General features: G+C 43.3%; 1 protein-coding gene across 9 annotated transcripts in view; it reads right to left on the bottom strand.

Annotated features, from left to right (window-relative positions):
* The window catches only part of RIMBP2 (RIMS binding protein 2), a 55,065-nt gene that overhangs the window by 28,532 nt on the left and 3,801 nt on the right, over positions 1-22,732 (bottom strand). For 6 of the 9 annotated variants that reach the window (XM_087942974.1, XM_087942975.1, XM_087942967.1 and 3 more), the window contains exons 3-8: positions 18,144-18,194; positions 12,820-12,840; positions 9,910-10,114; positions 5,526-5,677; positions 3,772-3,848; positions 2,014-2,123 (exon numbers count right to left, since the gene is read on the bottom strand). In XM_087942974.1, the coding sequence (XP_087799100.1) occupies positions 2,014-2,123; positions 3,772-3,848; positions 5,526-5,677; positions 9,910-10,114; positions 12,820-12,840; positions 18,144-18,194 (616 nt within the window). The remainder of the gene's footprint in view (positions 1-2,013; positions 2,124-3,771; positions 3,849-5,525; positions 5,678-9,909; positions 10,115-12,819; positions 12,841-18,143; positions 18,195-22,732) is intronic. The other 3 variants (XM_087942969.1, XM_087942972.1, XM_087942973.1) reach the window with 1 other exon arrangement.

The raw sequence follows: 22,732 nt of genomic DNA, 5'->3' as shown, positions 1-22,732 counted from the left end.
TTCCCCCCCGCCTTCCATCATGTTATACATCCTAATTAAGACCGTCATGCAATATACTCTCTCCATCATATTATATATCCAATTGGTCATTATTATTTGCTTATTTCTATCGTATTACGCCATTACAATTCTCACTCTATGAATACTATATTCTTGTACAATTTCATAACACAATAATGCAGTTTCTCACATTGTTTATTCTATCACTGTATATATCTATTTTGTTAATCTTCTTTCCTTATTTAGTAGATAGATAGAATTCTTGATTGGCCAAGTGTGATTGGACACACAAGGAATTTGTCTTGGTGCAAATGCTCTCAGTGTACATAAAAGAAAAGATACATTCATCAAGAATCATAAGGTACAACACTTAATGATAGTCATAGGGTACAATAAGCAATCAAGTCATAGTACTATTCTCTGCTTCTATTACTCATCCAATTATACAATATGTCCAATGTTAGGTAGTACTCTGATTCTTCCTTGATAAGGGTAATATTGTGGCACAATGGTTAGAGTGCAGTACTGCAGGCTACTTCTGCTGACTGCCAGCTGCCTGAAATTTGGCAGTTCGAATCTCACCAGGCTCAAGGTTGACTCAACCTTCCAAAGTGGGTAAAATGAGGACCCAGATTGTTCGGGGCAAGAGCCACTTAAAGAGGGTTGTAAGGTGGCATATAAGTGTAAATGCTATTGCTCCTGCGGGGTTCTTCAACGTTGATAACTTTAAGACTTGTGCATTTCAACTCCCAGAATTCCTTAGCCAGCATGGCTGGTTGAGGAATTGTGGGAATTGCACAAGTCTTAAAGTTGCTAAGGTTGGAGACCCCTGATCTAATGGCAGCAAAAATTGGGATAATTGGTTTGCAGCAACCATGGTTTGTTTTAATCCTCTGAGAGTCCTCCCTTCCTGCCTGTCCTCCCTTTTATCTGCGTTTTTTTCCAAGCCAACAAGGCAGAAGAAGAGAAGAAAAAAAGTCACAGCAGCTCAGGGACACTGGAGACAGCTTTGAGGGGAATCTCACCCACCTCTCCACCGTATCTGATCCTTTTTTCAGTCCCTCTAAAACCTTACTGTGGGGCCTAACAGGAAGGGATCTTGTAGGTCATCTAGTCTAACCCTCCTGCCCAACCAAGAGACCCTATACCCTGTCTGACAGATGGCAGTCCAATCTCTCTAGGTCAGGGGTCTTCAAAGTTGGCAACTTTAAGACTTGTGGACTTCAACTCCCGAAATTCTTCCTCCAGTCGTATTAGCTCAGGAATTCCGGGAGTTGAAATCCACAAGTCTTAAACTGGCCAGGTTTGAGGACCCTTGCTCTGGGGTTCCAATGAAAAGTTGAGTGAGCATTAGTTAAAGTGTTGCTGATGATAGAATCCAGGGATTTAGCTTCTTATTAAAATACTAGAATAGAGGTCTCTAAACTTGGCAACTTTAAGACTTGTGGACTTCAACTCCCAGAATTCTCCAGCCAGCTGGCTGGAGAATTCTGGGAGTTGAAGTCCAGAAGTCTTAAAGTTGCCAAGGTTGGAGACCCCTGTTCTAAATCCAATCCCTGCTCAAGACAGGAGCCTTATACCTTCCCAGTCAAATGGTTGTCCTGTCTATTTTTGAAAACCTCCAGTGATGGAGCGACCCACGACTCCAGGAGGCAAGCTATTCCACTGATGAACTGTTCTTACTGTCAGGAAGTTTCTTCTTAGTTCTAGGTTGGGCCTCTGCTTAATGATCTTCCACCTCTAACTTCTTCTCCTGCCTTCTGGTGTCCTAGAGAATAAGTGAACCCCCTCTTCTCTGAGAGAACCCCTCAAGTACTGGAAGACTGCTATCATGTCTACCGTAGTCCTTCTCTTTTTAGACTTGAGATGAGACTCAACCGTTCATTGCATAAACTAAGTCATGTGTTTAAGAGAACGGCCAGGAAGTTTCTTCGTACCTGAAGGGTGGAACTATTTCAATAAAGATATTTAAACCATGGGTTCTGCTAGGCCACGCCCCCATCTCCAACACACCTTCAAAAAAGCCATCTTCATCCATATCTCCATATACGTAGAGATATTTTCCCGCAGTGAGAGGAAGTTCCGCCTCAGGGTTTTCATTTGGCCCATCAAACGGATTGTAACTGAAGGAAAACACAAGATTGTGATTCGTTTTCAGAATCTTTCATAAGGAGGGAAATGTAAAAGGTTTCCCCTGTCCATTCATGTCAGGGGGCAGTGCTCACCTCCGTTTCTTGGCCAAGGGAGCCAGTGTTGTCTGAAGACCATTCCCATGGTCATGTGGCCAATATGACTGTACCCCAAAGGCACACAGAACGCTGTTACTGTCAACTAAAAAGATACACCTTTGGTCTTTTTAGCTGCCAGAAAAAGGGAGTGGGGGGGAAAACAAGACATTCTTGAAATGCCTAGATAATCACCTCGGCAGCCCAAAGTTGTCAGAGCATATAAGAAGGTTATTGGAGAGCATGATGGATGACTCTTGGAGATGGATGTGTCCCATTGGAGAAGTCACATCCAGGGGGTGGGGGGAAAACCAGGGTCAAGGGGGAAATGTATGATGTGACGCGCCAACACGGCAATTTCTAATAAACCAATTTACTTTTTCTGAGATGTGGCTAGAGACTTTTGATTTGAATGAGGGTGGATTTGTTGGAGCCCTGACAGCTACCTTCCCACAGAAGCGATACCTTCTTTAACTTAATCGACTTGCAATTGCATGCTCTTAAAGTGCTTGGTGGGAAGGAGCTGGGGCAAGTAATGGGAGCTCACCCCATTGCGTGGCGCTTGGGTCTCGAACCTGGGCTCTCAGTTGACAAGCTCAGTGTTGTCTGAAGACCATTTCCATGGTCATGTGGCCAACATGACTATACCCCAAAGGCACACAGAACGCTGTTACCTTCCCACCGAAGCAATACCTTCTTTAACTACTTTATCTACTTGAAATTGCATACTCTTGAACTGCTTGGTGGACAGGAGCTGGGGCAAGTAATGGGAGCTCACTACATCGTGTGGCGTTTGGGTCTCGAGCCTGGGCTCTCAGCTGACAAGCTCAGTGTCAAGTATGAAACTTTGGCAGCTACGTGCCTCTTCGTTTCAACTTGCCAGTAGAATAAGAGGGGAAGAGATTGCTTTAGAATGGGTTGGATGGAGAAACGAAACCTCCACGATTCCGCTGGAGACTGAGAGAGAACCTGAAACCTTTTCAAGGATACTGTAGCAGGTGTGAAGTCGAAGCAGATGGTTCCCATAACAAACTTACATGAGTACGTGAGAGGTTGTGGGTTTGGCTGGGGAAATTATTGTTTAATTCTATGAACTGATGCCTGGGAACCTCAGAGTTAGTTTTGCTTCGACATTACCATGCAGTGTATTCAATAAACAAAATTTTCGGAAATGGAATAAACCTGGAGTTTTATTTTATTTGGATTCTGGAACTGGAGGACAACACTCAGCCTCTTTAATTACTGAGCCACTGCACCCCTACTCATAAAGAGAAAGGCACTATTAATAACCACCTGCATTCAGATATTGGAATGAGATATTATTTTGGGCTTGAAGTCATGCAAATGTAATCATTGTGGCTTAGCGTTATGACTCAACTATTATGTCTTATTCAACATAACCTGGTTGGGGAAAAAAACAGTTTAGCCTCATAGAGCAAGACAGGCATTGTCAGTTTTTGAAAGGAGTTGGGTCAGGGACCTTATCAAGAATTTAAAACTAGCACCAATTTAAGGTTGAAAGTGTTTATTGGACAGGCCGTATTACCTGTATCGGGCAATGCAAAGGTGGACTTTCCCCGAATACCTCTGCTTTGAGGTATTAGAATTCCGTTCGTTCTCCATCTGCAACAAGAACACGAACAAGATATTTGGGGTGACCCAGGGTGGGATACAAAATAAACACAGTCACAAAAAACAGGTGAAGCCCCTTTTATTCCTTCACTTCCAAGCTCCAAATATCCTTGACTGGAGACAAAAAACTCCCACGTGAGCAGTTACGAAAAGGAGGAAATGCCGTTTAAATTATACAGAGTAAAAACAACACAAACCAGACAAGATAAGGGCTGGAGGACATCCATAGATAACAGAACACACACTGGAAAGGACGCCAAATTCAGAGAGGAACCATAAACTAGAGATATTTCCATGCTTTGTTTCCAGCACTCGCCCTTGCGCATGTCCGTCCTCTTATTCAGTTGTCACAGCTGCAGCCTGCATCTCTCCCTTATCCTCTCCTCTCTGCATGCCCTAGGATGGAGACGGGATGGGCCCGGGTCCTCCTCTGACTACCCAGCCAGCCTCTGCCCTTCCCCAGCCTCCTCCACAACCTCCGGAGCCACACTTCTACTCCCTGTCGGCTGTTCCTCCTCTCCCTCAGAGTCAGTCTTCACCAGGAGCATGACAATATTGAACAGGATGAGTCGTCCACCTACACACATTGACTTAACACAAAATGGGATTCCTCTTAACATCAAAGAAACCCAAACCGTGTCTCATGAGAGATTAAGCATGTGCGAAAGTCTGAAGACCATTTTATATATTTAGGAAAGTGATAATTTCAAAGACACAGAGAGAGATTAAACACAGTAGCCCATGCAGAGGTGCTAATAAGGAATGGAAAGGTGCAAAAATGAATTGCACTGGCCTGTCTCAGTCATGGTTGTCCCAAAGGTACTTTTTCAGGAGGCAACTGGACTTTCTTGCTTCTTCTTTTGAAGACCTGGATGACTGAGAATCTCGACAGACTTTTAGCACTATACAATTTGGGACAAAACACCCTCGGAATGGTGTGGGGGTAGAAATGGATTTCCAGGGAAAAAAGAATTGCAGACTACAGGAACCATTTGCACTACTCAGGTGGCCCTGAGGACACAGATAAACCTCCAAGCGGCCTCAACAACCTCTAAAAGGATGCAAATGACCAGCTGTCTGCAAGGAGTTTAAATCCTTCCATTCCCCACCATCCAGTCAGAGCTGAAGAAGCTTCTTGGATAAGAAGGGAAACAGCACCACGGACCACATGGTCCTCCCCCTCTACTCCATAACCTGACTCCCTTCTAGCACTGATGTTGTTACCTAGTTGGGTCATGAAACGTCTGTAAGAAAACCACCAAGCTCAGAGAACACCATGGACCCCACAGTCCTCCTTCTCCCCCCTCCTCTTGCTCCACCACTCTGCAAACCCCACTCCCTTCTAGCACTGATGTTGTTACCTAGTTGGGTCATGAAACGTCTGTAAGAAAACCACCAAGCTCAGAGTACACCATGGACCCCACAGTCCTCCTTCTCCCCCCTCCTCTTGCTCCACCACTCTGCAAACCCTACTCCCTTCTAGCACTGATGATGTTACCTAGTTGGGTCATGAAACGTCTACAAGAAGACAACCAAGCTCAGAGAGCACCAAGGACCCCACAGTTCAACCCTGAGCTACACACATTCCATCAGTTTGCTGTCTCTGTTATCATTCATTTTCAGCAAAGCCGCCTGCTTACAGGCAAGGAAGGAATATCATCTACGTACGTCTGATTCAAATCTGCATCTTGGGATGCTGGAGCGTGAGCGGATGAGGAAAGCTGGTTTGATGGAGAGTTGGTCCGGTTTGTCACCAGACAGCTGCAGGGGACGTGTGTACTCAGAGATCACAAATTGGCCTCGGGAGGGACTTTCATGATCTGCATGGAAAAAGCAACACACAATTGAATGTCACACTAGTTGTCCCATACAGCAATTGTAACTGAATAGGCTATTGAAATAACAAATGTAGGAACAATCTTGGACAATTCTGAAATAACAGACACCATCTTTCTCATTGTTTGCAATGTTTGCCTATATTTATTTATCTTTAGCAACCAACTGGATTAAACCCAGAACTGGACAACATCCAGACTGAATAAAACCTTAAAACAAAACAAAGTACAGTTCAAATTAATGTCTCCTCCTGTTCCTCTTCCTCTTCCTTCTCTTCTTCCTCTTCCTCTCTCCTCCCCTTCCTCCCCGTCTTCTTCTCTGCAAACTGTATTCCCTTCCAATACTGTTTTTTTTTTGTCTTTTAATGATCCCGTAATCCTTTGCATGGGGGTGGAGTCTGAGAGACTGAATGGAGATGAGTGTTTACTGGCCGGATGCCCTTCCTGTTGCCAATGTGGAGTTTTGTTCAGCTGATATATTCTCATTGTGCCCAAATATCTGCTGCTACCCAGGATTGAACTCACAAGCTTCCTGATTGTGAGTTGAGAGCTCCAGCTCTAGGCCACTGCCACCACTCCTCCCTTCCAACACTGATGTTGTTACTTAATTGGATCATGAAACGTCTGCAAGAAAACAAACAACTCAGAGGACCCCAAGGATCCCACAGGTGAACCCTGAGCTACAAATAGTCTCTTCTATCGATGACCCAAACGTTTTTCTTTTTCTTTCATTTTTTTTTAATGCTCTTGAGAATATGATCCTGAATATAACCCAATTCTATCAAAAGTGAAGATGAAAATAATTAACATTCTTGGGGTGGGAAGGAGGAACAAGGGGCGATATAAAAGCAAGAACAAGCAATAGGAAACGCAGAAGTGGCCATGCCCCAAAATCCGGAAGACTGGTAAGCAAATTCCAAACAAGCAGCTCAAAGAACGAATCACTCACGGAGAGAAGAATACTTCCTCAGAACAAGCAACGTGAAAAGAAAAACCTTCCAGTGTGACAGACTTATTTTAAAGGTCTCCAAACACATGTTAACTTCTGGCACTTAAAAGAGCATTTATGCAAGGCGAGTCATATCGGTATCGATCCGTCAGTTATGATCTCCACTAGATCCTTGAGTAAATGCATCTCACTGCCCTCCGTATTTAATTATCGTGATTGCCCAGGTTAAAACCATGCTCAGTTTCCCAGCCTCCGCTCCCAGTAGCTTCTGGGTTTCCATTTGTGCAGCTGAAAACCAGTCTGCCTTTGCTTTTGATTAGGGGATGACTGGAGGCTAAAACATATGATGAACGGTTGCAGGAACTGGGTCTGGCTAGTCTAGTGAAGAGGACCAGGGGAGACAGGATAGCAGTCTTCCAGTATTTGAGGGGCTGCCCCAGAGAGGAGGAAGGGGGTCAAGCTGTTTTCCAAGGCACCTGAAGGCCAGACGAGGAATAATGGATGGAAACTGAACAAGGAGAGATTCAACCCGGAAATAAGGAGGAATTTTCTGACAACGAGAGCAATCAACCCATGGAACAGAAGTTGCCTTCAGAAATTGTGTGAGCTTCATCACTGGAAGCTTTCAAGAAGAGACTGGACTGCATACCACCAGAAAGAGAAATAATAAAGAAAATAATGGCTTGTGCAGAATCAGATAGGTTGACTTTACAATTGAAAAATAAGGGGGAATCAGCTTACTATGAAACATGGAATAAGTTTTATCAACGGCTACAAAAAAGAAGGGAAGGTCGGAGGGAGAAATAGACAGAATGAATAGAACCAAAAAGCAAATACAGTATTAATAATATGAAAGTTAATGGTTTAGCAATATCTTTGTACGTATGGTATATGTGACGCCAAAATGGCAGCACCGTTGTATATTACAGTTGTAAACAATAAAATATATATATTAAAAAAGAAGAATAAGAGAGTGGACTGCCATCTGTCAGAAATGGTGTAGGGTCTCCTGCTTGGGCGGGGGATTGGACCAGATGACCTACAAGGTCCCTTTCAACTCTGTTATTCTGTCTGTTCTCTTAATGTTTGTTCCCCGGATCGGTACAAACACCAAAACAAACTATATGTCTCTTTTGAAGCCAATCAACATGTCCAGATGTGCAATTCAGAATTCTAAACCAGTGTTCCTCGACCTTGGTGACTTTAAGATGGGTGAACTTCAACTCCCAGAATTCCAGCCTCCAAGCAACATGTCCCCAGAAATAAAGCGCTGTTCTTTAGTGGTTTGTTTAGACTGAATTTGGCACGTTTGTTCGCCTTATCAAGTCTCCCCAAGGATGTTGTTGCTGGATGTAAGCTGTTTCAAGGCTGCCTTTTGCAATTGACTGATTATCAGTGCAGATGGTGTTCAAGTGGTTATTATGATGAGTGGAAGTCCTAACCAGTAATGATTGAGGTAGCATCTAAGAATATAGGCAATTCCGAGCAAGGTGATGGTTTTTATTTTGTATTAAAACTAACACTGTCAAGGATACTAAGAATTGTAGGATAAGTATAATGGGAATGGTAGGCGGATTGGAAAAAGCTGTTTAAACATTCATCCGGGTAAAAAATATCTCCATACAATTCAATTTTAACTTCTATTTTTCTTACTGTAACTGGCCAAGTTGCCTAGAAACAACCTTTTGTCTAGATAGAAGATCACATTTAAAAGAACTGCAACTATCAAACTGTCAGAAGTACTCTGAGTCATTAAAATAATCCAGGCAACCATAGCCACTCAATTTCGATATGACTCTTAAAAATGATTTAGACATATGACATGTTTTTCCTTTCCGAAAAACCTTGTTCCTCCCTGTTACATGAAAGCTAACAGTTCTGTTTCTAGTTCCACAGTCTGTCACTTCCCTTACATCACACAGAGATCAACCAGAAGAGAAGTTCTGTAATCTGAATTCCATCCAGGTTTTTCCAGGAGAAGAATAAAATGAGTCTCCCAGCCGGATAAAGTTGATTTAATTTGGTGTCTTACAGGTTCACCCCAGGATAGAATTTACAAAACATTCTATAGGTTACCTGACAGGCAGTTTTAGAAATTTGAAGCCAATTACACAATTGAGAACGTCCATTTCTCCATTTCCTTGGAGACGAGCTGGAGAAGCTGATAACCACACCTTAACTATTTCGCTTTTGTTTCAGCACAGGTGAACAAATGACTGACCTACAAACATTGATCGTGTTTATCCTCTAACCACACCAGCTGGGGTGCCCCAGAGGCGCTCTTGCCAATATGGCATTTCCTTTTGCCACAAGGTATTCTCCTTTCTTTTTTCTTTTAATTAAAAGGATCTTTAGAAAACATTTAGAAGGATAAGGTGTCCTTCTGAGATCAGATGGCCTGATGTAACAGTATGTGAGAATGACCACATGATGGATGAAAACCAGAGATGCTGCCTAGGAACATTCAGATAAGGAACCACTTAGCCCTCATCTGGATAACGGGCAAGGCAAGAGGTTCAGAAGGGACCCCCCCTAGTTTCCTGGAGAGTAAAAGGGAAGGTGGGGAAAATACTTTCAGTCTTGCAGGAATATATTAATGTAGCCTTAATATAAAGATAAACTTAGTCCTTCTGGTTGGACTTCTGGTCTGGACTGTTATAATGGGTATGTGGGAGAGACCTTGGGAGAAGGAGGGAAGGAGGGAGAAATACTAAAAGGGAAGGAGGAGAGAAATCCTTTCAGTCTTGCAGGAATGTGTTAATGTAACCTTAACATAAAGATAGACTTAGTCCTTCTGGTTCAGCTTTTGATCTGGACTATTGTAATGGGTATGTGGGAGAGACCTTGGGAGACGGGGAGAAGAGATGCTGCCTGGAGGATGAAGAGATAAGAGACAGCATAGCCCAGAGCACCATAACAGGTGGAGAAAGAGGCTTAGAAGGGACCCTCCCTAATTTCTCAAGGTGTAAAGCATGCGGCTATAATGGCATGTGGGAAAGACCTTGGAAGACAGGGCCAAGAGATGCTGCCAAGGAGATGGGTCAGATAAGAGACAGCATAGCCCACAGCTGCAAAATGGGTGGAGAAAGAGACCCAGAAGGGACCCCCTCCCTAGTTTCTCAGACTGTAAAGGAGACAGTGGTAGATTTGTACTTTCAGACTTGTAAGATTATATCAATATAGCCTTACAATAAAGTAGAATTAGCTCATTGGGTTGTGTTTCTTGTCTGATCCACCTGGTAAGGTTGACCCCTCTCTTCCTTCTTACCTTGACCCAAAGAGGCGGCAATTCCGTTCATTAATTGGGCTAAAGATTTGCCAGGAGAGCCAGGAAGAGCCGAGGAGGTCAACAGATTAGTACCTAGAAGATCGAATTTCCCAGTTTGTTGCCGAAACTTTTCCAGTTCCTTGGACAGGAGGTTGAATTGCTCACTCTGCGTCCGGCATTTCTCTTCGAGCTCACAAACTTTGGCCTGGGCAAACAGAGAGGAGGAAAGAACTGGGCAAAGGTACATCGAGATAGCAAAGGATCGCTATGTTTCCTACTTCTGCCCTGAAAAATTTGGCCATTTCCTGTCCAAATCCTTCCCGGGAACAATCCATACAGACAAATGGAATAGGCAAACATGGCAATCTCTAATTGGGGGTTTGAAATGTTCCGTGGCCCTTTGTTGCAATCAGTGGGGACATGCAGATTTGAGATCAAGCAGAGTTGTGTCAGAAGTTTAGAATGTAGACTAGTCAGAGTTGGAAGGGGCCTTGGAGGTCTTCTAGTCCAACCCCTATTCAAGCAGGAGACCCTCTACCATGCCAGACAAATGGCTGTCCAGCCTCTTCTTAAAAACCTCCAGTGACGGAGCGCCCATCATTTATATGATTTATGTTAATTTGTCCAGCTCATTATAGAACACAGAATAACAGAGTTGCAGGGGACCTAGAGGTCTTCTAGTCCAACCCACTGCTGAAGGAGGAAAGCCTATACCATTTCAGACAAATGGCTGTCCAGTCTCTTCTTGAAAGCCTCAGGAGATGAACCACCCACAACTTCCAGAGGGAAGACCTTCCACTAATTGTTCTCACAGTCAGGACATTTCTGCTTAGTTCTAGGCTGGAATCTCTCTTTGTTAAGCTTCCAATGGTTACTTCTTGTCCTTCCCTCAGGTGCTTTGGAGAATAGTTCAACCCCCCTCTTCTCTGTGACAGCCCCTCAAGTACTGGAAGGTTGTTATCACATCATCCCCAATTCTTCTCTTCATTACACTGGACATACCTAGTTCCCTCAACCGTCCATTGTATAGTTGAGCTTCTGGGCCTCTTGTTTTCTTTGCGTCTCTATCTAGGACTAAATAGTTTTCTAAAGTTGTTGGGGGAACCACATTTGCCTTGAAAAAGAACTTCCAATTCCATGCAACTTCCTCCTGAACAACGTCCCTAATCTCCATGAAGATCCATGAATTCCAACCATTGTTCCATGGGATCTAAGAGGGGACAAATATGAAGTGCTAGAAAAAAGGCATGGCCTGGAAGCTGAAATGGGTCTCTGCTATAGTCTCTGCCCTTGCTACACGTGGACTGAATGTGCTAGAAATGGCCGAAAGCATCCTCCATCAATGGTGGGTGAATGGTAGCCCCCTTTCGTGGCCTGTCAGCCACTGGCCCCGCCAGCAGCCGAATCAGAGGAGGAGGCGCGGGAGTCAGGATCCGCATTAGGGCAACCTGGGAGCTTTGGGGAGGGGGGAGGGAATGGAACTGGCAGAAAGAGAGAGTGGGGGGGGGGAGAGGCGGAGCCTGGGCTGTCCATCAGCCGTCAGATGGAGAGTCAACAGCCCCCAGGTCTGGAGGTGGCTGATGAGGAAGAGGAGGAACAGCTGGGTCCAGTGCCTGACATGCGGATACACAGAAGGCAGAGGAGAGGAGAGCAGTGGAAATCTATGGGCCGGTCCTTGGGACAGAAGAGCCACCGCTGCTAGCGAGGCCCCACCCTAGCTCTGGGGATAAAAGGCAGCGGGTGGAGATGAATAGGTGTGGCAGACAACTATTCATCTTCCAGACAGACAGACTTGTTACCCTGCAAGATCAACTTCTTGCCAGGGCCGCCGGCATTCCTAATAAAGGAATCTTTTGAGTTCTCACTAGAGGGTTTGTTGTGTTTGGGGAGCTGGGTCAGAAGACACCCCAAACCACTCTTGTACAATTGCTACAGGCTCCACACCCTTCCATTACCTGTCTAGATGAAGCCCTGGCAATTCCAGGAAGTCTTCTATCCATGTTCTAACCAGGTTTGGCACTCCTAAACATCTTTCAAGGTTCATCGAAGTCATCTTTCTTAAGAGTTGCCAACTGCTCAGGGATCACTACAAAGCCCTGCAGCCAAACTCAAGATCTTTCCAGAATCTCTTCTGGCTAGGGCAGGGATAGGCAACCTTAAACACTCAGAGTCACAGAAGTCCTAACCAGAAGCCCCCCCGTTCAATTCTGGAGCCGACCGGAAGTCTGGTTCCCCCACCACAGAGTGTCCTCCTAGCACGGTGTCCTTTTTTCATCTGCTGACCGGAAGTTCCGTTCCCCCACCACAGTCTCCTCCTAGCGCAGCGTCCTTTTTCCTCTACCTATCCTAACCTAAAGCCCTATCAATGGTGGAACCAACTGGCGACAGGGAGCCGCAACAGGGGGATAAAAGAGCCACATGAGGCTCCAGAGCCGCGGGTTGCCAACCCCTGGGCTAGGGTTAGGGTTAGGATTAGATCCCCTACTGTACATTCAGACAAACTCTACAGACAGTCATGAGAAACTTTCTACTTTGCATGGAGAACAGTTTTGCACGGTTTTTCTGAGGCACACTCTTCGGATTAGTGACCAACCTGCCAGAACGTCTCCAGAAGATATCAGTGGAGCATTTTTGCCCTGGAGCATTTTTGCCCTGGAGGTTTATGGGCTGAAGGATCTCCCGTTTGCTTGGACATCCCCACCAAGCCATGCACCAGGATTTGCATCAAGCAATTCGACATGCTTTTTTTTTTTTTTTTGTAACAATCGTGTTTAGGGTTCCATGCAAAGGTTCCATGCAAATGCCAAGGGCATTTGGCAAGGGGCGATTTGGAAGAGGTTGGGTAGAAGAAGACCCCAGAAAAGGTTTTTTTTCCCGTCCTCCCTCCCTCTCCCCTCCATCTAAAAATACCTGCATACTGTCCAAAGTGATCTGGATGAGAAGCAAAGCAATACATAGAAGAAAGAAAGAAAAAAAAACAAAAACAAAGACACAGGATGGGAAAAAAAAGTTGTGCGTTAAAAGAAAGATTTACAAAAAGCCAAAACACAGCCAAACAACAGACAAATCCTCTACAAAGCAATACACATATTGAACCTGTTCTATGCTGCAGGTTTGAAATTGTTTCAGAGCTTCTGGAATTGTTCCGGTTTGTCTTTCTTTCTTTCTTTCTTTCTTTCTTTCTTTCTTTCTTTCTTTCTTTCTTTCTTTCTTTCTTTCTTTCTTTCTTTCTTTCTTTCTTTCTTTCTTCCTTTCTTCCTTCCTTCCTTCCTTCCTTCCTTCCTTCCTTCCTTCCTTCCTTCCTTCCTTCCTTCCTTCCTTCCTTCCCTTCCTTTCCTTCCCTTTCCTTCCCTTTCCTTTCCTTTCCTTTCCTTCCTTCCCCTTCCCTTCCCTTCCCTTCCTTTCCTTTCCTTTATTTTTCAATTTAGGTGCTGCCCATCTAGTTGACAAGCTTTCAAGGCATCTTGGGAAACATGAGTTTGGACAAAATCTGGGAAAGTCTCAAAGGCTTAACGTTTCCAGGTCCTCACCCAAATATAGACCCTCCTGTTATTTGAAACCAAGGCTGGTGAGAAACGCAGAGAAAAAGGCCATGCAAACCCTGAGTTTGGACCCGATGGGCGGAAATGACAGCATCACCTTCCCTGCACCCCCTTTTGCTAAAAACCTCCTGAAGTCTTCCCCGTGTGCACAAGGGGTGCTGTGCCAAGTTCCTGAAGTGGTAGAAGGTTGCGGGCTATCCAGATACAAGCATGGGAGATACCCTCACAGTCTTCTTCTGAAAAGGCCAGCAAGGAGCTATCCGAGAAGGTGGCAGGCATCCCACCTATTAGTAAACCAGCCTTCAAGCGAGGGGAAAAGAAATCCACTTGAAGCAAGACCATCTGGGGAGGGGGAAGGTAGTCGTTCAAAGAACGGTGGCCTCAACTGGGAGGTCAAAGCCCCCCCCCCCAGCCACTTTTTTCATGAGTGGTTGGTGAAAAAAGTTGGGCCATCGATTTCATGGTATGTCCCAAAGATGCTTTTTCCAAAAGGCAGCTGGACTTCCTCATCCAGGAATAGAATAAAATAGGATAGACTAACAGAGTTGGAAGGGATCTTGGAGGTCTTCTAGTCCAACCCCCTGCTCAGGCAGGAAACCCTATACCGTTTGAGAAAGTGGCTGTCCAGTCTCTCTCTGTCTTCCAGAACAACTAGACACAAGGACAGTGTTTCCCCAAATGCCATCACTCTGCTAAACAAATAATTCCCTCAACACTGTTCAACTATTTACAAAGTGTACACTACTATTACTGTTAATCTTCTCACCACTCCTTATCACCCATCCCCTCCCACTTGACTGTTTCCTAGTATGATTTGATTGTTGATTGTACCCTATGACTATCATTAAGAGTTGTACGTTATGATTCTTGATTCTTAATGAATGTACCTTTTCTTTATGTATACTGAGAGTATTTACACCAAGACAAATTCCTTGTGCGTCCAATCACACTTGGCCAATCAAGAATTCTATTCTATTCGTAAAAACCTCCAGTGATGAAGCACCTACAACTCCTGGTGGCAAGCTGTTCCACAGGTTAATTGTCCTCCCTGTCAGGAAATTCCTCCTTGGTTCTAGGTTGTTTCTCTCCTTGATTGGTTTCCATCTGTTGCTTCTTGTCCTGCCTTCTGGTGCTTTGGAGAATAGCTTGACTTCCTCTTCTTTGGGGCAGCCCCTGAGATATTGGGACATTGCTATCATGTCACCCCTAAGAAGCTTCTTCAGCTCTGAAGTTCTAAAGAAGCTTCTTGGATTAGAAGCAAAACATTTTGCTATCACTAAGCGTTGTATCTAATATTTTAGGATGAATGTTATTTTTACAATGACTATGATAATGATCTGTCACTCTTGTTTCATGTCCATTGAGAGCTTCTGCACCCGAGACAAATTCCTTGTGTGTCTACTCACACTTGGCCAATAAAGAATACAAATTCTAATTTTCAAAGAAAAACCAAGGAGGTCAAATTTGCCTTTTGGGAAAACGCACCTTTGGGACAACCATGACATGGAGGGTTGAGCATCTCCACAGTCAACTGCATGGCCTCTATCTTGACTTTGTAGTCAAGATGTTCCTGTTGGCACTTTTACTAGAACTTTATACTAGGACCTCTTGCTTGGAACTCCAAAAGGGAAAGTTCTTTGTACGTATTTTTTCTGTCTTTTAGTAGAACTGCCTCTGAGAATCTTCCATTTTGCTGTTTGCAGGTTGGGAAAAGGCAGGTGCTGGAATTTCACAACCCCATCCAGTGCAGCAAACACAAGCTTTGAAACCAGTTTTCAGCAAGTAACATAGATACGCCCACTAGTACACTTACCACGCTTTAAAAGGGGGGAAGAGAAGGGGAGGGGAAGAGGAAAGCATGCACCAAAAGGAATATATTTTGAGGGCGGGGAGAAAAAAATCAATATGGTTGCTGATTTGCAATCTCAGCGGGCCAATTAAATAAACATACTTGGGAGAAAATTTAATGGGCTCCCAAGCTGTGTCAGATCGATAAGGAAATCAGCAAGGAAGGAAACAGGGCAGATGAAATTGGAATTGAAAAAAAAAAAAGGGGGGGAGGGGGGTGGAGAAAGAAAAGAAAAGTCATTTACCCTAATAAGAGACACCCCCTACAAAACCTCCCTCTTGGGACCGAACTAATTTCCTTTTGCAAGCACCAAAAATGTCTGAGCCGTTTGGACTTTTTGCTTTTTTAAAAAAGAAAAAGAAAAAGAAAAATCAATTTCAACACATTTGGCGGTAACAGTAAAACACACAGGAACGTTTTGCTGATAATCCATCAAAAAAATTTTAAATCTACAACACACGGTTGCAGCAGTTCACAATCTTATTCTTAATGATTCTCTATATTCATTGATCGTATAGTCTTATATTCATCATTTTTGCAAATTTTATCAAATCATATCGTTCTATTGGTTACTGACAAACTCATACTTAATTTATATTATCCAATATTTATCCCCTTTTTAATATTACTTTTGCCACCATTATATCTATCTATATATTTCATGCACACCCTTCCCTCTAACTTCATCACATTTACATGAATTATATTTTCCATCTTATTTTCATTTGGCCAATTATATAAATCAATAACAATATAATCTTTTTTTTTCTTATTACTCTATACTATGTTCATATACCTCACTACCCTATACAGATAAGTCACAAATTATATAATCCATTAAAATATTACCTTATTGTGTGTGTGTGTGTGTTCTCTGTCAGATTCCACATAGTATTTCCTTCCCCATATTAAATATTATATATGCAGGATTCCAACAGCTACTCCAATTAAATAATGAGCCTCGAGCCACACTCCCAAAACTAAAAGGGATTTATTAGAAGTTATCATTTTACTTCCTGCATTTGCCTGGGTGTAGCTGATTCTGCGACACTTAATTCACTGTCACCTTTGATCCTGCTTTCCCCCCCAACCCCTCTGGGTGTATCATCCAACGAAACACGTCCATAGCCAAGAGTCATCAATCATGCTCTCCAATTAGATTTTTGTGTGGCAGAAGCTTCAGTCATCTAATCAGTCTCTGAAGAAAACATGAATGGAATGTACTTTCGATTCCACACTGCCGCTGGCTCTTTGAAACTCCCCCCACTTTCTGTTGACAACTGTAAAATGTGTATACAAAATGTTTTATGAGTTGACATATGTGTGTGTGTGTGTGTGTTTGTGGATGTTTGCAGATTGGTTGGCTTTTTTGTAAGAACCTGTGTGGTTGAGGTACTGGCTGTGTGTCTATCAGCCTCCTGTGTTGTAACGACCTGGGTAATGGGCTGTGTGATGACCTTCTGAGTTCTATTGTTGCGGATGGCTGTGATGTATCCTGAGCAGATGGCTGTGATCACCAGCTGCCACACACCCCGACCCCCAAACTAAGCAAACTGACACACCCCATAAACACATAGCCAGACCTCAAACTCGGAGCCAAACCAAAACCCGGAACGTTACATCCCAGCCATCCGCTCAGGATATCACATGACAGAACTCAGGAGGTTACACCACAAAACCTCAGGAAGTTGCAACACAGCCAACGACCCAGGAAATTACAGCACAAGACCCAGGATGTCACAACAATAGAACTCAGAAGGTAATCACACAGCCCATTACCCAGGTTGTTACAACACAGGAGGATGATAGACACACAGCCAGTACCTCAGCCACACAGGTTCTTACGAAAAAGCCAACCAATCTGCAAACATCAACTCCATCAACCAATCAAGAAATAACAACACAGCCAACCAGCCCACTTACAGCAGAACCAGTACACCACACCTCCCCACCAGTATTTATAGAGAGACAGCAGCTCCGATCACACTTTGCTCGCACAAGCACGAAGCCGAAAGCACCAGCCTGAAGATGACGAGTGGGACCTCATCAAAATGTTGCCAAGATACTCTCAATCTTACACGGGAAGAAGACCCAAACACGCCAAGACCTGCATACCTGTACCCCTGAAAATCTACGAATCTATCTATCTATCTATCTATCTATCTATCTATCTATCTATCTATCTATCTATCTATCTATCTATCTATCTATCATTATCTTTGGTTATTCAGGTTTTCTCCTGCGTAAAATTGGAAGTATCTAGGCAACGTTTGATGAAGTCTCATTCATCATCTTCAGGCTTGTGTCTTCAGAGCCGAAGACACAAGCCTGAAGATGATGAATGAGACTTCATCAAACGTTGCCTAGATACTTCCAATTTTATGCGGAGAAAACCCGAATAACCAAAGATCCACATACAAATACCCCGAGAACCTCAGAACACACACACACACACACACACACACACACACACATATATATATATATATATATATATATATATTTTATATATATATGTATATTCATATATGTATATATATTTTCCCGTATATGGTGGTGCTTTTGTTGTAGCTACTGAGCTGAAGGCCATATATATATATATATTTTCTCTGTCAGATTCCACATGGTATTTCCTTCCCCATATTACATTTTGATCTTGTGGCCACAGGGTGCTGCAACGGTCGTAAGTTTGAAAAACAATCATACATCACTTTTTCCCCGTGCCGTTGTAACTTTGAACAGTAACTAAACAAACTGTTGTATGTCGAGGACGATCTGTACTTAGAAATGCAGAGATTACACGCATCTCCAAGTGGCGAAGAAAACATAAAAACTGGCCTTACCTCTAGCAGCTGGATTGCTCCCTCGTGTTCTTTCTTTGCCTCAACCTGAGCCTAAAAAATAGAGAAAGAGGAAAAAGGCAGAACGAGAACTTTATTTTGTAGAAATGATGCCATCCCAAAGGTGCTTTTTTTTTCTTCCCCCAGAGGCCACTGGGCTTCCTTGGTTTTTTTTCTTTGAAGACGTTTCACTTCTCATTCAAGAAGCTTCTTCAGCTCTGACTTGGATGGCGGGGAATGGAAGGATTTACGCTCCTTGCAGACAGCTGGTCATTTGCATCCTTTTAGAGAGCATTGAGGCCACTTGGGAGGTTTATCTGTGTCCTCAGATTCACCTGAGTAGTGCAAATGAGTGTGGAACCTTCTCGGAACTGCTGAAAGGACTGCGTTGTAGATTGGAGATAGATGATGCTGTATCCCTCCCCCTCTATTGAGAGGGGGCTACTAATCTGCACTACTATTACTATTAATCCTCCAATCCTTCCTTTCATCCACTGCCTCCCACTTGTGACTGTATGACTGTAACTGTGTTGCTTGTATCCTTACGATTTTTATTGACTGTTTCCTAGTATAATTTGATTGCTTATTGTACCCTATGACTATTATTAAGTGTTGCACCTGATGATTCTTGACTCTTGGTGAACGTATCTTTTCTTTTATGCACACTGAGAGCATTTGCACCAAGACAAATTCCTGGTGTGTCCAATCACACTTGGCCAATGAAGTATTCTATTCTCATTTCATTCTCTATTCTATTCTATTCTATTCTATTCTATTCTATTCTATTCTATTCTATTCTATTCCTATTTATTCCATTCCATTCTCCTTCCTCTATTCTATTCTATTCTATTCTATTCTATTCTATTCTATTCTATTCTATTCTATTCTATTCCTATTTATTCCATTCCATTCTCCTTCCTCTATTCTATTCTATTCTATTTCCATTCTTCTTATTCTATTTCTCCTTCTCCTTCTCCTCCTTCTATTCTATTCTATTCTATTCTATTCTATTCTATTCTATTCTATTCTATTCTATTCTATTCTATTCTATTCTATTCTATTCCTTATTCTATTCTATTCTATTCTATTCCTATTTATTCCATTCCATTCTCCTTCCTCTATTCTATTCTATTCTATTCTATTCTATTCTATTCTATTCTATTCTATTCTATTCTATTCTATTCTATTCTAATTTGGACATAGATGGACCCTTTGACACCTCTTTCAAACCAGCGGTCCTCTGTGTCCAAAATGTCGACTTTGCTGTCTTCAAAAGAGCGGCCTTTGTCTTTTAAGTGCAGATGGTCTGCTGAATCTAGTCTGGATGGGTTTGTTCTCCTATGTTCTGCCATGCATTTAAGAAGGGGTTGTTTTGTTTCCCCAATATACAGATCTACAATATACAGATGGCTCACTGCATTGTACTCAAACCCATCCAAATGACCAGACGTCTGCAAGGAGTATAAATCCTTCCATTCCCCGCCATCCAAGTCAGAGCTGAAGAAACTCCTTGGATGAGAAGCGAAATGTCTTCAAAGAAAACCCCAAAAGTCCAGTTGCCTCTTGAAAAACAGCACCTTTGGGCCAACCATGACCCGGAGGACTGAGAATCTCCATACACAAATGATGCCATTGTTTGTGGCATCCTCCAAGCCGAGTTTTGAACATTTTTTCCTGTCGCTCAAACAAGGGGAGCGATTTTCAGGAACTTGGCAGTCATCATACATCATAAATATCAAAGAGTCTTGGACCGGATTTGTTTTGGCAAAGCATTTTCAGGAGATTTATCAGATGAAATATGTCCCTTAAACATTCACCTGCAATTGGAAGTGGGTTGATTTAAAGGGGGGAGAAAAATCAGAAGAAAATTCTATGCGATGTTTCTCGTACAGATATTAAAATTTTTAAAAAAGGGGGGGAATCAAAGAGAAAAGAAATAACTTCAGCGTTCTTTCCCCATAAAAGACGTTCTCCAAACATCATCAAACAGATGGTAGCCCTTGGCTTACAACCATATTTGGGGCCCTAATTTCACTGGCTACGCAAGGCGGTTATTTTATGACCTTTTTTTTTTTTGCACATTGGTGCTGTAATGGTCATAAGTGCAAGGACTAGTCGTAAGCAATGGTGGGGTCCAGCCAGTTCACACCAGTTCGGGAGAAACGGTTGTTAACTTGTTGAGCAGTTTGGTGAACTGGTTGTTGGAAGAAATCATTAGGGCAGAGAGAACCGGTTGTTAAATTATTTGAATCCCACCACTGGATCAAACTCTGGTTATAAATTACTATTTTTAAGGCCGCTGTAATGGAATGGTTACATGGCCAACTGAATGGACACTAAGTGAATGATTGTACGATGAGAACAACCTGTAAATGTATCTGAAAATGAGAACAAAAAACAGAAGCTATCTGGAAATTGGAACAGTTTACTGTAGGGGTCCCCAAACTTGGCAACTTTAAGACTTGTGGACTTCAACTCCCAGAATTCTCCAGCCAGCATAGAATTCTGGGAGTTGAAGTCCACAAGTTGCCAAGTTTGGAGACCTCTGGTTTGTATTTGTGTCTTGTATTTGTATTTGTTTGATTTGTCAATCGCACAGGACCCCCACCTATGCCGCCCGGTTAGCATCGCTTGCTGACCGGCCGTTAAAGGCGCCGCCACTTTGCAACGTGGCGTCACGGAACCGCTGTCAAAATGGGCCGGTGAGCTTTTTCGGTGAAAGGCTTTACGGAAAAGCTGTCTTGTATTTGTACCTGGAGCTTCTGATGTGGCAACCAGCAACCGGTAAGGCTTGTTCTAAGTACGGTCCCGACGGTTGGGCGTATGGTAAGAATAAACATAGTTTTGAACACATGAGATAGATACTTATAAGAAAAATAAAAAGAAACAATAGGACAGGGACGGTAGGCACAATTGGTGCACTTATGCACGCCCCCTACAGGCCTCTTAGGAAGGGATGAGGTCAATAGTAGACAGTCTAAGGTTAAAGTTTTTGGGGTTTAATGTAAGTGTGTGTTTCGGCATACTTCAGGAACTAGAAGTGATGTCTCACTAGGTAGCTCAGAAAGTCCACCCAAATTCTGGGTGAAAGTTTAATCACTCATCATCATCTCTGCTCTCTACGACCTCAAGAGCGGATCCTGGATCTTGGATTACTCTATCTGTATGCCAAACTATATATTAAACTAGGCAATCAGATCCACAGAGGCGAGAAGTGAAGTCTGAGGTTTGCAATACCAAAGGTCCTTTGCAACATAATAAGAAACGTCTATCTTATCTTGTATCACAGATTTCCATAATAATACATCTTTTCGAAATTCGAGCTTGTAATAATAAAGGAGACAGACAGAGAAAGAGACAGAGAGAGAGCGAGAGAGAGAGAGACAGCAATCTTAGGTTCTCGACCAACATGGTTATCCTTATTGGATCTTCTTATCAGTATCCATTTCCTCTTGAAGGACATTATTAAGGTTCTGTCTGGTTTTGGAAGCTGGCTATGAAGAACCATCCAGGAGAGATATTTCATATATTCCGTAATTGGGTAATTGTTCCGATCACATTGTAAGCAGCAATGAGAAAAGACGGTTATTAAATTTACTGGCCTGCAAGTGGAGAGCAGAGAGAGAGCAAGGGAACTGACGTGTAAACCAGATGTCAGTTCTGGAAGCCATTTTTGGTTTTGGAAGCTTCGAGGCTGCCACATTCAATGCCTGGGAATCTGGGAGGGGGATGTCAACTTGTAAAACATTCCTATGCCTGTTTCCAAGTTGCCATGAGAAAGGAGGGAGGGGTGGAACCTGAAGGAGCATACGGCAAATAAAATCAGAAGCACATTCCAAGCTTATCTCACAAAGATTGTAACTTAGGCAGCCGGGTATTCTGCCCCCGAAAATCCTTTGTAGGAGAATGTGATTGACGACACCCAGCCCATGAATGTGTTTCGTTGGAGAATCTGAATTTTAATACACCCAGGAGGGTGGGGGGTGGGGGTCATAGGTGATTGTAAATTACGTGTCTCAGAATTGGCTTCATACAGGGGATGCCAGCATGTCGCTTCTAATAAATCTTTTGAAGATTTTTGAAGCTTGGCTCGAGACTCATGATTTAAATAGGGTGATCGCCAGAATCCAGACAGGGGAATTCATAGTGGGATAGAAGAATAGACACAACAACATTCTTTCTCAGAGAGTCAAGGACAAGTTTCCCTGCACCTGGAGGGGAGTGACTGGAGGGATGTCTCCAGTTGTTGTCGTTAGCCAGCAGCAGGTTCAGATGGCTGAGGAGAGCGAGGACTCAGATGAGGGGCCAGGACCATTAGGGAGTGGACTGCTGCCTTCAGAGATTGTGGGGGCTGGCAGCAGTGATGAGGAGGTTCCCGAGGAGCCTGTGCCAAGAGCGTGTGCGCACAGGATTGCTCGGAGGAAAGAACAGTTACAACAGCGCACGTGACTCAGGAGTCAGGCTGCAAGGTAATGACCCCTCCTTCAAGAAGATAAAAGCCAGCTGTGAATGAACATATTTTGCAGACGGCAAAGACGTTTTGAAACTCTAGCCTTGTGGACATTCCAGTTGGTAAACTATTTCTTATCTGT

The sequence above is a fragment of the Notechis scutatus genome, chromosome 13, assembly GCF_049901735.1.
Source record: "Notechis scutatus isolate UNSWTSFEM ecotype Mainland chromosome 13, rNotScu1.2, whole genome shotgun sequence".
In the NCBI taxonomy this organism is placed as follows: domain Eukaryota; kingdom Metazoa; phylum Chordata; class Lepidosauria; order Squamata; family Elapidae; genus Notechis; species Notechis scutatus.
The sequence above is the reverse complement of the archived record's forward strand: the minus strand, read 5'-3'. Positions and strand labels throughout refer to the sequence as shown.